Source organism: Rhagoletis zephyria, unplaced genomic scaffold (assembly GCF_001687245.7).
Source record: "Rhagoletis zephyria isolate East Lansing unplaced genomic scaffold, Rhagoletis_zephyria_1.1 Rzeph_scaffold_14115, whole genome shotgun sequence".
Classification (NCBI taxonomy): Eukaryota; Metazoa; Arthropoda; class Insecta; order Diptera; family Tephritidae; genus Rhagoletis; species Rhagoletis zephyria.
Genome location: NW_016171184.1, coordinates 2,014 through 14,791, shown reverse-complemented (window position 1 = coordinate 14,791; position 12,778 = coordinate 2,014). Strand labels below are relative to the sequence as shown.

Genomic DNA, 12,778 nt, shown 5'->3' with positions numbered 1-12,778 from the left:
AATAATAAATTTGTTGTAAATATTTACATACGTGTTTATTAGAAATTTTCTTACTCGACAAACACAACTTTGCTTATCTATACATACATATGTACCTATGTACATGTGTATGTAGTTAACTCAAATTTAATATGCATAATTATCGTTGTTTAATAAGCATTTGGTGGTGTTTTATGTAGTCGGTAGTTAAAGCATTTAAATGCAATTATTTCGAGCTTATTTGGGCGTTATTTATTGACTTGTATGTAAATATATATACACAAATATACAGTGGCGGCAGAAATAATAGACTCGTCTTATTTTGAAGAGTTTTGGCTATATTTCTATGGTTTATTTTATGTTTAATATTTTCTTTTAAAGCCTGGCTAGTTATACAACAAACACCATATAAATCACCTTTTCAAACTTTATACAAAAATTATGAAAATTCGACAAATATTAACCAAATTTTTAAACTTTTTAGAAAAATGTTTGGTATGCAGTTTTGTAGCCCATTCAATTTTAGTATAATAAAGTGGAAGTTTGAAGTGGCTATGAAATACCATTGATTTTTGAGAATTTTTTTTTTTGTTGACGATGCTCGGCATTCTCTTCCATATAAAAAAAAATTGTCGAGCACACTTTGTATGGGANCGCAGTTTTGTAGCCCATTCAATTTTAGTATAATAAAGTATAAGTTTGAAGTGGCTATGAAATACCGTTGATTTTTGAGAATTTTTTTTTTTTTGTTGATGCTCTGCATTCTCTTCCATATAAAAAAAAATTGTCGAGCACACTTTGTATGGGAGAAAATGCAAAAAGAAATCTTAAAAATCTACGGAATTTTGTAGCGAATTGAAACTTGCACTTTATTATACTAAAATTCAATGGGCTATAAAACTTCATACCAACAATTTTTCTAAAAATTCTGAATAAAAAGCTTGAAACTTTGGTGAAAATTTGCGTTCAAAGTTTTAAAAGCGGACTACCTAGGCTTTTACAAAAAAATATCAAACTTAAAATAGATTAAAGAAATTTAGCCAAAATTTTTAAAAGTACGACGAGTTTATTATTCCTGCCGCCATGGTATCTACATATGCNGAAAAGCGGACTACCTAGGCTTTTACAAAAAAATATCAAACTTAAAATAGATTAAAGAAATTTAGCCAAAATTTGTAAAAGTACGACGAGTTTATTATTCCTGCCGCCATGGTATCTACATATGCATGTTAGGGTGGTCCTTATAATATCTTAAGTTAAATTTTGTATGCGGGTTGCCTCATTGTTCTACGTACAAACTAAATACATAAATAAAAATTAAAAATAATAAAAAGTTCAAAATAAAAAACAAAAATTAAGGTTCAAAAAATAAATATTTAAAAAATTAGATTTTTTCAATCCCTCGTAGCGACCCTAATTTTTTTAAATAACGCGATGAGCGATGTTGTTTATTTGATGTGCNATTCAAAATAAAAAACAAAAATTAAGGTTCAAAAAATAAATATTTAAAAAATTAGATTTTTTCAATCCCTCGTAGCGGCCCTAATTTTTTTAAATAACGCGATGAGCGATGTTGTTTATTTGATGTGCCACACTCATGTATGTACATATGAATACGATTACGGCAAAAGTATTCTTCCTTATTGGCGCTGTAACCTCCGAAGCGATATTGTCCGAGTCCAATTTAAGTCCTTCTCCGGTGACAGGTAACACAATCAACGGAAATAACGTCAATTGACACTATTTGCCATAGTGATGTGAAATAAATTCAATTGACGTTATTACCTTTTTAAAAGAGAAATAAAGTAAATACAAATTTGGAAATAAGGTACATGATGCTAAGTATCTCCTAATTCAAATGGAAATAGCGTCAACAATGCTTAAAGCTCAGTATATCAGAAGTGAAATTTTAAGTAGCACACAATTTTTTACACGCACGGTTGCTCGTCAGCTGTAATTAAATAAATTTTAGAATTTATTACACTTACACTACTACTGCACTTACAGTTCATCGATAAATCGTCTGCGGTATTCACCATCGCCGACGCTAACGCGGGTAAATCTTTCGCAAAATAATTATCTCGAATAGTCCAAGAGCCGCCTCATCGGATGTTGCCATTGTCCATGCCTCCGCGCCACACACCAGCACAGGCATGATGAGTGACTAATAGAGTGTGATTCTTGTACGACCAGAGAGAACTTTACTTCTGAGTTGCCTACTCAGTCTAAGGCATCGATGGGCAGAGAGAGATTTTACTCTGCGTGCGTCTATACAAAATGCATAGAAAGCTTAAAAGAGCTTTGCCCGCGGGCAAGGCGATATGCTGGTTCCTAATAAACGAAGTCATCTACTTTTCCAGACTTGTAACTGTCAACAGTGACGCTTATTGCACTGACTGTTTGTGTGATGACAAGAGATACTTCGTTTTGTCCTCGTTCACCACAAGATCCACTCGATTTGCAGCCCCCAACAATCAACCTCAAGAAGTTAAGGGCAGGGGCAAATGCAGGGGAAATTATACGATTTTTTTTTTTTTATATTAGTAGTGCTCCATTCTATTGTACATTCCATTTCCCCCAGGAGGGCCCTGCGTAAGCGGAGCTACGGGTGTTTTAATCCCGGGGATACCTCTGTCAAAGGCTACCAGTCCTGAGTCGGTGGAGGCTTTCGAAAGTCTTACCAGAGACTTAAACCTGGTATCAGAGAAAGAAAGAAGAAAATTGGTGAAACGGTAAGTGTGTCCACCACACACTGCCAATTGGTACTGAAGTGCCTGCATTTCAGGGCAGTGATTAAGGCATGAATTGATCCGTTGTGCTAACACGGGCACCGTTTTGTTAAGCCTAACTGGCAGGAAATCACGATAAGTCCTACACACAGCTGGGCATTCCATTCCTTGCAGCAGTTAAGGGGTAGGCGAATTTCAAATAAAATTTTATTCGGAGGGCCTTTGCAACTAATCCGAGATAAACCTCTGGACTTTGGCGTTCACATTACTTATTGAAATTTAATAGGTTGGAATGTTTTCTGAATTGCTTTACCTTTCGCTCTTTCTATAGGAGTTTTCGTTTGGTTAGATTCGGCATACGTAAGCCTAAAATTCATGCCTTATATCCCTCACTTTTTACACATATTTGAGTAACTTTCAGTTATTTGTTTTAGCCTTTGTGTACCAATGCTATCAGAATGGATAGTTGGGAGCATATCTGTTCCAGTGCACCTCCTTTCCTAGGCAGCCGTCCCTACCTAACCTACTTAGAAGAACTACATACTCAAGCCAGCCAACCTTCGCCTCCGTTATTGATATCCTATCACTTTTCAATTCCTTAAAGGGGAGTTCCAGAAAATTTCTAATTGAATTAAGAAGTTTTTTAAAAACTTATTTTCAAGAAATATGACTTATTTAGGTCTCCTTCTTCCTGGAATGCCTAACCAATATAGATCCGCTTTTTTGCACTTTCACAAAGGGCATTTGCAGTTTATTCACATTACAAAAAAAAAATTGATTTTTAAGACAAAAAAGGACAGATTGAAGTTTAGGTTCGAACTTAAATTCAATAAAATTTGAGAACATCAACCTCACAAACTAAGCACCCGTTATTCCTAATTTTATCACTTAAAGCACATNCGATTTTTTTTTTTTTATATTAGTAGTGCTCCATTCTATTGTACATTCCATTTCCCCCAGGAGGGCCCTGCGTAAGCGGAGCTACGGGTGTTTTAATCCCGGGGATACCTCTGTCAAAGGCTACCAGTCCTGAGTCGGTGGAGGCTCAACTGGCAGAAGTCTACGGCTTTCGAAAGTCTTACCAGAGACTTAAACCTGGTATCAGAGAAAGAAAGAAGAAAATTGGTGAAACGGTAAGTGTGTCCACCACACACTGCCAATTGGTACTGAAGTGCCTGCATTTCAGGGCAGTGATTAAGGCATGAATTGATCCGTTGTGCTAACACGGGCACCGTTTTGTTAAGCCTAACTGGCAGGAAATCACGATAAGTCCTACACACAGCTGGGCATTCCATTCCTTGCAGCAGTTAAGGGGTAGGCGAATTTCAAATAAAATTTTATTCGGAGGGCCTTTGCAACTAATCCGAGATAAACCTCTGGACTTTGGCGTTCACATTACTTATTGAAATTTAATAGGTTGGAATGTTTTCTGAATTGCTTTACCTTTCGCTCTTTCTATAGGAGTTTTCGTTTGGTTAGATTCGGCATACGTAAGCCTAAAATTCATGCCTTATATCCCTCACTTTTTACACATATTTGAGTAACTTTCAGTTATTTGTTTTAGCCTTTGTGTACCAATGCTATCAGAATGGATAGTTGGGAGCATATCTGTTCCAGTGCACCTCCTTTCCTAGGCAGCCGTCCCTACCTAACCTACTTAGAAGAACTACATACTCAAGCCAGCCAACCTTCGCCTCCGTTATTGATATCCTATCACTTTTCAATTCCTTAAAGGGGAGTTCCAGAAAATTTCTAATTGAATTAAGAAGTTTTTTAAAAACTTATTTTCAAGAAATATGACTTATTTAGGTCTCCTTCTTCCTGGAATGCCTAACCAATATAGATCCGCTTTTTTGCACTTTCACAAAGGGCATTTGCAGTTTATTCACATTACAAAAAAAAAAAATTGCTTTTTAAGACAAAAAAGGACAGATTGAAGTTTAGGTTCGAACTTAAATTCAATAAAATTTGAGAACATCAACCTCACAAACTAAGCACCCGTTATTCCTAATTTTATCACTTAAAGCACATTTTTTAGTTATCTTTAAATGAATACCAGTGAATATACTTGTAGCTACATATGCGCATACCCTTATACAATCGCTAATCACTTTTAAGCCATTAGGTAATTAACTAATTAATGAGAAAAAAATCTGATTGCAGGCCTCTATCGAGGAAATTCGCGCACTTGCTGCTCGCTTGTGTCGCGATTACTTGACTGGCCGGTGGAAAACGATCAACCAGGCTGATATCGTTGTCAAAAAAATTAAGTAAGTAATTGCATCAAATTAACAAAAAAATAAAACCTTGTTATAACTAAAGTTAATAATTTTTCACAGCGGCGGTTTGTCAAACTTCCTGTATTACGTAAGTCTACCGTCGAGTGACAATAACTTCCAGTTTATCCAAGATCATTCCAGCGTAAATTTAAATGGAGAGGATTATATTAAATTAAATGGTGATAATACTGATAATGACAGTCTCAATAACAATAACAATAATAATGATGAGAAAGTGTCATTAGCGACAAGAAAATCGACCAGTGAACCAAATGAGGTGAGTATATATTGTATGATTAATGGGTATCGCCGATCTAGACGGGGTTAGATCGCCGAAACAACAGCCCTTGGTCGGGTGAAACCCGAGTCATTCCGGTACGTAGAACAGAGATCAAACCTCGAAACCTAGAAGAATAAAACAAGGGGTTCCACAAGGTGGTGTTCTCTCCCCCTTACTTTTTAACTTCTATATCTCGAAACTCCCCCAGCCACCTGAAGGAGTTTCCCTGATCTCGTACGCTGATGACTGTTCGATTTTGGCGTCTGGGAATGGAATTGATGACCTCTGCTCAAAAGTAAACGGCTATCTCTCCAGCCTTTCTCGCTTCTTCACTGCAAGGAGCCTAACCCTCTCCCCAACGAAATCAACGGCGACCCTCTTCACCACCTGGACGAAGGAGGTCAGGCTTGAATTAGGCATTCACGTCGACGGCACACCAATACCGACGGTGAACAACCCGAAAATTTTAGGGGTTACCTTTGATAGCCTGCTCTCTTTCTCCGCGCACACAACCGCAGTTGTCAACAAAGTACAGAGCCGCAACAAGGTCCTCAAGTCGCTCGCCGGCAGCACTTGGGGCAAAGACAAAGAAACGTTGTTGGCAACATACAAGGCAATTGGCCGGCCGGTTCTAAATTTTGCTGCGCCAGTTTGGACGCCGGGGACTAGTTGGACGCAGTGGACGAAGCTACAGACTTGTCAGAACGCCGCACTCCGGACAGCGACTGGGTGCCTTCTGATGACGCCTGAGCATCACCTACACAGTGAGGCCCAAGTGCTCCCCGTAAGGGAACACAACAAGATGCTCTGTAAGCAGTTTCTTGTGGGGTGTCACAGAAGTGAACACCCCAACAGACCACTGCTGGAGGAGGAGCCTTCGCCCAGGCACGTCAGGGGGCACCTATTCATGTACAAGGACGCAGTCCAGACCTACACAGACCACCACTGGACCCAATGACGTACAGACGAGCGATTAACGACATTCATAGGGAGTTTGTCTCCACCTACCTCGACTCCCGGCCTAGGAATGTCGTTATCGGAGCCCAATCACCACCTGTGGAAGAGACGGAGCTTCAGTTACCTAGAGAGACCCGCGTTACCCTGGCTCAGTTACGGTCTGGATATTGTAGCCGCCTAAACAGCTACCTGTCCAGACTCGACCCAAACATCCCAAATGAGTGCCCGGCATGTGGAGACCCCCCCACGACACCAACCACCTCTTCACATGCCAGCTCAATCCGACTCAACTAACACCTCACTCCCTTTGGTCCGACCCCATCGAAACAGCTCGTTTCCTGGGCCTACCGTTAGTTGAGCTTGACGATAATGATGAAAAGTGTGACCCAAATAGCGGGCTTAGAAAAGTGCCGCTCAACACAAATGATGCAGTATATATTGTATATGTATTTTGAAATACTACTTAAGTGATAAATAATAGGGCAAAATTTCTTCAAACCACAGTTAAAGAATTACGTATTCTATGTTTAGGTAGTGCTAAGAATTTTGTTTGTTTATTTATTACTGGCTTTGTGGTGGTCAAAGACAAGCGAGATCCTGTTGAAACAAGTCTTTCAAGAAATTGCGACTCCCAGTCCAGATCAGATTGAATGACTGTGAAGTCTTAAGGAAAAGGTTTATCCAAATTCTGCAATGCCCTCCTAATGCCCAAAGCCAATGAAAATCTTACGACAGTTTGACAGCCAGCAATCATGATTTACTATATTAGCCCTTTTAATTACTTCATGAAAAATTTGTTCCTATTAACTCTCAGAAGTTTAATTTCCTGTTGCTATACATTGGTAAAATGTTTCGAGTCCAATTCTTTTTAATTTTGTATCTTCCTTCATTAGGTCTTCTTTGGTTGGGATTTGGCTAAACTACCGCTACCCCGTTCTCTGTATGGCCTTGGTGGCCTGGAATATAATGGAATTAGAGGGTCTTTTTCCAGCTAGGCAATTTAGTTTCCCTGCACTGAACCAAAAATCCATCTCTGGATCAAAGAAAAACTTTGCTTACTTTAAGGTCGAAAATCTTCCGAATAAGTAAAAAATTCTCCCGAATGAGTCATTTTTCTTTGGAATGTGTAAAAACGTACACAAAAATAGGGAACCTTGGATGTAATCTATCATTTTGAAGAAATATTGGGCATGAAAAGAGGATAAAACTTCTTTAGTGCTTTTTCGTTCCCATTTTTTTCGTTTTGATTGCTGTTTTTCTTCAATTAGGAGAAGTTTTTTTTGAGGGTGAAAACATGTGAAAAAAAACCTGACTGAAGTTTGCTCGCACGCAACTTGTAATTATCACTGATACCATTATTCTGGTTAAAAGACCAGAAGCTTCACTACTTACTTCGATCCGTTTCTGAACCATATTACACGGTGTATTAAGAATATATACCTAAATTAAAATTATTCTAGTTCCTTTATATTTTTACAGAGTTTCCTCGTTTCCTCTAAAGGATGGTGGAATTTAGATTTAATATTTCCCCGAAGGCGATTAGTCCGATCCGTTAAATCTTATAAGAACCTTCTCTTAACCACCCAAGAATAGGTGCGTTCGTTTAAAATCTCCAGCAGAAACCAACCAACTGCCAAATTTCGGCGAAATGTCATCTGTTCTCTCACAAGAGAGAAATATCCAAAATAGTACGCGAACAGAAAATTTGCAGAACTTGCAAGTTAGACGAACAGCTGATATAATTTTTGTTTACATACAAAAGTGTAAAATTTAAAACGTACGAAAAGTCATCGCAAAGTGTTATACTGACACAGTTTATTGATTAAACAAATAACTACTTATTTCTTACAAGTTTAATTAGTCGCATTTTGTAATTTTTATCTTCCAAACCATCAAATTCAATTTTGTGATTTGCCTAAATGCCAACCAGCTGTTTTTGATCAGCTGTTTTCCTGTTGGCAAAAATTTTTCCAGCGGAAACCAGCAGCTTCCCCTCAAAATGAAATGTCAGTTTGCTCTCTCAATTTCCCTTACTTTGCAAGTTTTTTGCGTACGCGAACGCAAAAACTTGTAAGTTTTGGTTAAACATGAACAATTAACAGCTACGCGAACGAACCTAATATGTGAGGCGCTTTCAAACCATTGCAAACTTCTTCCCCTCTTCCTTTCCGTCCTTTGAGAAACGTAGTTCTCAAAAAATGAGAACTATTGACTCCCTTCGCATATGCTTAATTATCACTCGGAGTGAATATCCACAGACCGAAAACACCTAAACGCTTCTGGCCTTAAAACCCAAGTTTTATTCGGGAATAAAATTAATTTATAAAAAAAAACCTCTCAATTATGTAGATATATAGCTTTTGTAGACATTTGAATGTCCTATCCTTTGATAGATTGGTACTGTTGTTGTTATAGAAAATTGTCTAATAAAAAAAAAACATATATTTGACGCTTACACTTTTCGCTAAGTATTTGGGAGAGCTTCTCCTCCGATTTGTGATGTTGTTACACATTTTCTCTCCTCTTCACCAAAGCTGGGCAACTACAGAACCGCTCTACGGTTTCTTCCTCTTCCTCATAACTGCAACTTCTGCAATATTCGTGGAAGATTCGTAGTCTTCGAGAGTGCCTGCCAAATAGCCAATGACCGGTTACACAAGTCATGACCATCGCAATACCTTCTCTTGAGAGGCTTGTGGCATAGTAGCCTAGTTGTTCTACAAGTGCCCTCCTCTAGCCATGATCTGTTGGCCTCTTGGATCATGTTATTTCTAAGTATTAATTTGCAGGTTACAGTGGGTATCCCAATTATGGCTCTGTTTACACACAGGGGAGATTGGTACCTTTCCTGGTTAGCTCATCGGACCTGCAATTTCCTTCAAATTCTCGATGTCCCATTACCCATAGGAGGCTGACCTTGAATACGATGCTAATATCGTTTCGAGCTGCGAGCTATTCCATACGCAACTTTCGATCTTAGCATTACCGCCTAGCTGTCCAAGAAGATGTTAACCATAGCATAGCGTGCTAAGGTACACAGCCACCTCTTTTATAGCTAAAACTTCTACCTGATAAATACTGCAGTGGTCCGAAACGCTTGCTTAAGCTTGCTCGGCATGATGTTATGGTCATTAATTTGGGGCATTTGGGCATGTAACTGAGGCTCAGGCGATATCGAAAAGCGTCACATGGCATTCCTAAGTGCAACGTTCCGACAGGTCTAAAGCCATATCCACTGCGTCCTATTAGTCCTCGGCCACCACATAGTGCAGCATAGTTTAGAACCGCCCGGTCAAACGTCTTGAACGTTGATGACAACTTTTCTTTGTCTTTGTTCCAAGCTGTGTCGGCGAGCGGTTTGTGAACTTTGCTGCAACTCTGCACTAACTACAGCTTGACCTCCTACGTCCAATGGTATCATGGTCAATATCTGGTGCGGTAGGGTTCATCCAGGCACTGAAGGCGTCAGAGATGGTCATTTAATTTAAACTGTAGTCGATATGGGCACTGTTAAGGAAGATATAAAATAGTTATGGAAATTTCTCTTTGTCGGAGCCTACGTTAGTGCTAGGAGGTGACAGACTTTAAAAAAGTCTCCGGATAAATACTCCTTATCGATCTTATATACATGTGTAAATATAACCAATTATTATCAATAGTTTTGATGTGTAAACATCTTTGCTCTCGGTATGGGTAAAATTTGCGTTAACCCAGCGGAAAATTTGTAACTTATTTCGCTTGTGTAACCCAGCGGAAAATCTGTAGTTTTTCATTACAATAAGACTATGCCTGCTGCTGTTCACAACGCAGATATAAACGTCTACAAGTTTTTTTTGCATAATTCTTGGCATATCCACTACAGTAGTGTATTAATAAAAAGCTAGGCGGATATTTTAAAAATACACATATTATTATCTCTTGGGTTTTTTAAAGTATGGTACAGGTCCTGGTATTGGCAAAATTTGCGTAAACCGTCATGCGTACACCAATACAAATTCAGAAGTTAGACAAATGAGAAAAAAATGTAAGCAGCTGTTCTAGCAACACTAATCGTTGATATATGTAGTTCGGAACTTTTTCCTAAATCATTTCAGGACTTGTTCGGGTACATTTCGGGACTTTTTTTGGGTTTTGGGTTGGGACTAATTCGGGGCAAGTTCGGGACTTTTTCGACTCTAGTCCCGAAATATTTTGTGACTAGTTCGGGACCCAGATGTTTACACATCAAGTTCCTTGAGTACTCACGCCTTTTTTAACCCGTAACCAAGGGAAACATATTGTACATATGTATTTCCCAAAAATTTATTCCACTCATAAAGATATTGTGTGAGTTTTCAATACATAGTATTTTCTATTTTTAGAATATGCCTCAATAAGCTATTTCCATCAAGAAATTTAAAAAATATATAAGAAAAAATTACTTAAACGATAAAAACATAATTTAGGAAAAAAACAATTTTTCAGGAAAGAAATATGTTTACCCAAATTTAAGAAAAATAAATAAATACTAAAAAAATGTTGGAGAGAAAAAGTATTTTTGCGCTTAATTTATGTCTAGAAAAATTTTTCTTGCTAATAACATTAGAAAAATAATAATAATTTTTCAGGATAAAAATGTGAGGGAGATAAGAAGTGTAAAAAAAAAATTATGAGGAAAAGATTTAAAAAAAATATTAAGTTTTAAAAAAATATTTTTTAAGAAAATATCAAAATACATGGGTATTAAAAGCTATGTAAGGAAAAAATTATTTATGGACAAAAAATTTTTTTGTGCAAAAAACAATTTTCGAAAAAATTTATGGGGGAAAAATGAAAAAAAGTTACAAAATAGTTTTGGAAAAAAATATTTTATAGGAAAAGTTGATAAAATTAACGAAAAGTTAGAAAACAATTATTTTTTAGGTAAAATGAATGAAAATTTTTAGGGAAAAATTATCTTTTTACATTCAGTTATTTTTTTTAATGCATTTGTTTTTTTTTTAGCCCTCGGTGAATAACATTTTACAATTGAAATCATGAGTTCTTTCAACAATGTATCCTATAGTTCTGATAGGGTTAAGAAGCCATAAATGTTTCACCCAAATATTTTTTTTTTTCAATTCATTCCAGGTATTGCTTCGCATTTACGGCGAAGTGCATGGCGCGGAGGACGATGCTTTGGGTGCCATTATAACAGAATCAGTGGTATTCGCTCTCTTGAGCGAGCGCAATTTCGGACCCAAATTATATGGAATTTTCCCTGGTGGACGCCTGGAGCAATATATAAATGTGAGTACGACGCAATATAATGAAAATATTCGTTAAGATCTCAAAGCACACTAATTTATATGAACGTTAAAATTCCAGGCGCGCGCGCTGCTCACGCGAGAATTGGCAGTACCGAAAATCTCAAAGAAAATTGCCGAAAAAATGGCCGAAATACACAGCTTAGATATACCAATGTCAAAAGAGCCAGAATGGTTATGGAATTGCATTGAACGATGGCTTAAAACATTGAATACAATTTTGGCGCGAACGGATTGGTGAGTGTTGTGTTGAATGATCTGTCACCAGAGTTATTAATGTTTTAAAATATTAATTTTCTACGCACTACTTTTAGGGGCGACAAAGCGCCGCTTGTGAACATAGTACGCAAATTCGACTTCCGCAAAGAAAAGACATGGCTACGTTCGGTCATCAATCAGGGCCTGTATAAAGTAGTTTTCTGCCACAATGATATGCAAGAGGGCAATATACTCTATGCGAACTCAAGCGGCGATAAAGCAAATGGAACGAGGTTTGTGTAGAGCTTATCATTTTGTAAAATGATTACATACCAGTTTACATGTTATTTTCCATGTCTATTTACAAACAAGTTGCGTTTAATCGCTGGAATTTTTCCGCTCTTTCTTTTTGTATTTCCTTGTAAACAACTTAGCAATGGCACGCATGCTGCTGAGGACAATACAAATAACAGTGCAAGTATTTTGACTTGCAACAATACTATTGAACCAGATTTACGAATCATAGACTTTGAATACTGCGCCTATAATTATCGCGGTTTCGATTTGGCAAATCATTTTATAGAATGGACTTTCGACTACAGTAACCCCGATGCACCCTTCTATTATCACCGCAAGCAAAACTATCCAACGAAGGCACAACGTAAACGCTTCTATGCCGCCTACTTGCGAAAGTACAATGAAAATGTGCACGATTATGAACCCACGCAGGCCGAGTTGGAGGGCATGGATGCCGAAGTGCGGCTATTCTCGATGTTTTCGCATCTCTTTTGGAGCGTTTGGAGTATTGTGATGACACTAGCGACCATTGAGTTTGGCTACTGGGTAAGCGGTACTGAGGTGTCTGGCTTAGAGTTGGAAATTTTAATAGACATTTTTTTTTTTTTTTAATTTCTCCCCTACAGGAATATGGCGTGGCACGCATACGTGAATATCAATTACTAAAGCGCACATATGAGGGTGATAATGTTGAGGAGGACGATTCGTGATAACCCCGTATTGAGTCAAATTTTGAAGCAATGCGGCAATGTTGTGATTAACTGCACGTATGTA

The 12,778-nt window shown here is 37.8% G+C and overlaps 1 protein-coding gene across 1 annotated transcript; it reads left to right on the top strand.

Moving 5' to 3' along the window:
• The first annotated feature begins 1,576 nt into the window (after positions 1-1,576).
• On the top strand, positions 1,577-12,778 carry LOC108378445 (choline/ethanolamine kinase-like). The gene is made up of 9 exons (XM_017634743.1): positions 1,577-1,685; positions 4,170-4,198; positions 4,872-4,978; positions 5,048-5,264; positions 11,334-11,492; positions 11,571-11,746; positions 11,824-12,000; positions 12,142-12,550; positions 12,631-12,778. Exons 1-9 carry the CDS (start codon positions 1,577-1,579, stop codon positions 12,712-12,714), a joined length of 1,467 nt encoding a protein of 488 aa, XP_017490232.1. The 3' UTR covers positions 12,715-12,778.